Genomic DNA, 2,500 nt, shown 5'->3' on the forward strand with positions numbered 1-2,500 from the left:
ATACTTATAATATATATATATATATATATATATATATATATATATATATATATATATATATATATATATATATATATATATATATATATATATATATATATATATATATATATATATAGATAGATAGTATATATATATATATGTATATATACAGATAGATAGATAGATAGATAGATAGAGAGAGAGAGAGAGAGAGAGAGAGAAACCCATCCAAACTGACCTCACTCTACAATCATCTGACAATCTTCTTCTCCCCATTTCAGAAAAAACTTCAAAGCCACAACATCAACAAAACCTCAAAAAAAAAAAAAAAGAAGAAAACAAACCCCACAGCCATCCAGTACCACCCTCAAAGAAAGAAAAAAAAAAAAAGAAGTCATCCGAACCTCATCCGAATCAGCCACCGGATACCAAGGGATACAAAGCTAATCGTCCATCAATATAGCTTCATCGGTTCTATCGTCCGCCGCGATGTCCGGAGCTAACTTGAGGTATGGGGTTACACTCCAGGACCCCCGAAACCGCACGGTGCCCACTACCCAGTTCGAGTGCCACCCCAGCGGCCCCACCGAAGCGGCCATCATCCTGGCACTGGGTATTTTGGGCATGGCTGCCAATATCATCCTTATGACTCTGCTGGTGGCGAGGAAGAATCTTAGGAGGTGAGTGGAGAATATAAGTCTTTTGTTGGTGTTTATGTATGTATTTGGTGCATAAAGTGGTGTTAATACTATACATGTATACATATATATATGTATATGTATATATAAATATATGTATATATACATATATATACTGTATATATATGTATATATATATATATATATATATATATATATATATATATATATATATATATATATATATATATATATATATATATATATATATATATATATATATTATATATATCTTTCTGAATGTGTATACTTTTATTGCTCAATTCTTGTATATTCTTGATTAAGATAATGCCTTAAATAACTTAATTCTTATCACACTTGAGAGAAAACTATTATCTTAACGAGGGGACCATACTCACTCCCCCCCAAAAACAAAAATTATCCCAACGGGGAACCAAAAATTAGCCCCCCCAAAAATTATCTTAACGGGAACAGATCTTAACGAACCATACCCCCCAAAAAATTATCTTAACGAGGGAACCATATCCCCCAAAAAATTATCTTAACGAGGGAACCATACACCCCAAAAAATTATCTTAACGAGGGAACCATATCCCCCCAAAAAATTATCTTAACGAGGGAACCATATCCCCCCAAAAAATTATCTTAACGAGGGAACCATACACCCAAAAAAATTATCTTAACGAGGGAACCATATCCCCCAAAAAATTATATTAACGAGGGGACCATACCCCCCAAAAATTATCTTAACGAGGGAACCATATCCCCCCAAAAATTATATTAACGAGGGGACCATAGCCCCCAAAAATTATCTTAACGAGGGAACCATAGCCCCCAAAATTATCTTCACGAGGGGACCATACCCCCCAAAAAATGATCTTAACGAGGGAACCATAACCTCCCCCCCAAAAAAAACTATTTCCAAAACTTCTTTGGACCCTTCAATACCGAACAATACAGAAAGAATAATGAAGGGAATGGGGAATATATAAAAAAAAAATACCAATGCCACGGAGGAATACTATAACGACCTGTATAATGATCTGTATAATGACCTATAGAGGTTTTTGAAGAGGTTAATTGGTCTCATTATTGAGGAATGTTGAAACACAGCGCATTCACTGAACTAAAACCTCCTTGGAATTTATACTGATTCACATGAATGTGCATGTACAAATGCTCAAGATCAACACGCATGCGCATATGCACAATATTCACATACATGAGCATGTGAGTAAGACTCCCATGCACATGCATGTGATTCACATGACATCATAAGCATGTGCGTTATGAATGTGCACATGCATAAGATTCACATGAATGTGCATATGCATAAGATTCACATGCTTGTGGATGATCATAAGATTCACATGCATGTGTCTGCCATTCACATTAATGTGCATGTGCATAAGATTCACATGAATGTGCATATGCATAAGAATCACATGTATGCGCATAAGTAAGCATAAGATTCACATGCAGGTGATGCTCATGAATGATTCTTAAGCTATGCATATGCATAAGATTCACATTCATGTGCATTTGCATACGATTACAAGTAGCCTATGTGCATACGATTCACATGCATGCGCATGTGCATGTGTGCACAAGTGAGCATCAACTCCATAAAACAAAAACAAACAAAAAAACATAAAATTCACATTTCTTGTGCATTTGCATCATCAAAAAATAGATCCATCTTTAGGTGGTCTCGGTATAATGGTGTATGAGCCGCTGCCCATGAAGCTCTCAGCCGACCGTGGTGGCCTGTTTTGTTACGTTGCCAGGAGCACGATTATGGCTAACTTTATAACCTTAAATAAAATAAAAACTACTGAGGCTAGAGGGCTGCAATTTGG

The 2,500-nt window shown here is 35.6% G+C and overlaps 1 protein-coding gene across 12 annotated transcripts in view; it reads left to right on the plus strand.

The window, feature by feature from the left end:
* The window catches only part of LOC136835641 (uncharacterized), a 296,026-nt gene that overhangs the window by 206,753 nt on the left and 86,773 nt on the right, over nucleotides 1-2,500 (plus strand). For 10 of the 12 annotated variants that reach the window (XM_067099446.1, XM_067099449.1, XM_067099450.1 and 7 more), the window contains exon 1: nucleotides 186-662. In XM_067099446.1, coding sequence (XP_066955547.1) covers nucleotides 472-662 — 191 coding nt within the window. In that variant the 5' untranslated portion in view covers nucleotides 186-471. Of the gene's footprint in view, nucleotides 1-185; nucleotides 663-2,500 lie in introns of those variants that run through there. The other 2 variants (XM_067099447.1, XM_067099456.1) reach the window with 1 other exon arrangement.

This window comes from Macrobrachium rosenbergii, chromosome 55 (assembly GCF_040412425.1).
Source record: "Macrobrachium rosenbergii isolate ZJJX-2024 chromosome 55, ASM4041242v1, whole genome shotgun sequence".
NCBI classification, from domain to species: Eukaryota; Metazoa; Arthropoda; class Malacostraca; order Decapoda; family Palaemonidae; genus Macrobrachium; species Macrobrachium rosenbergii.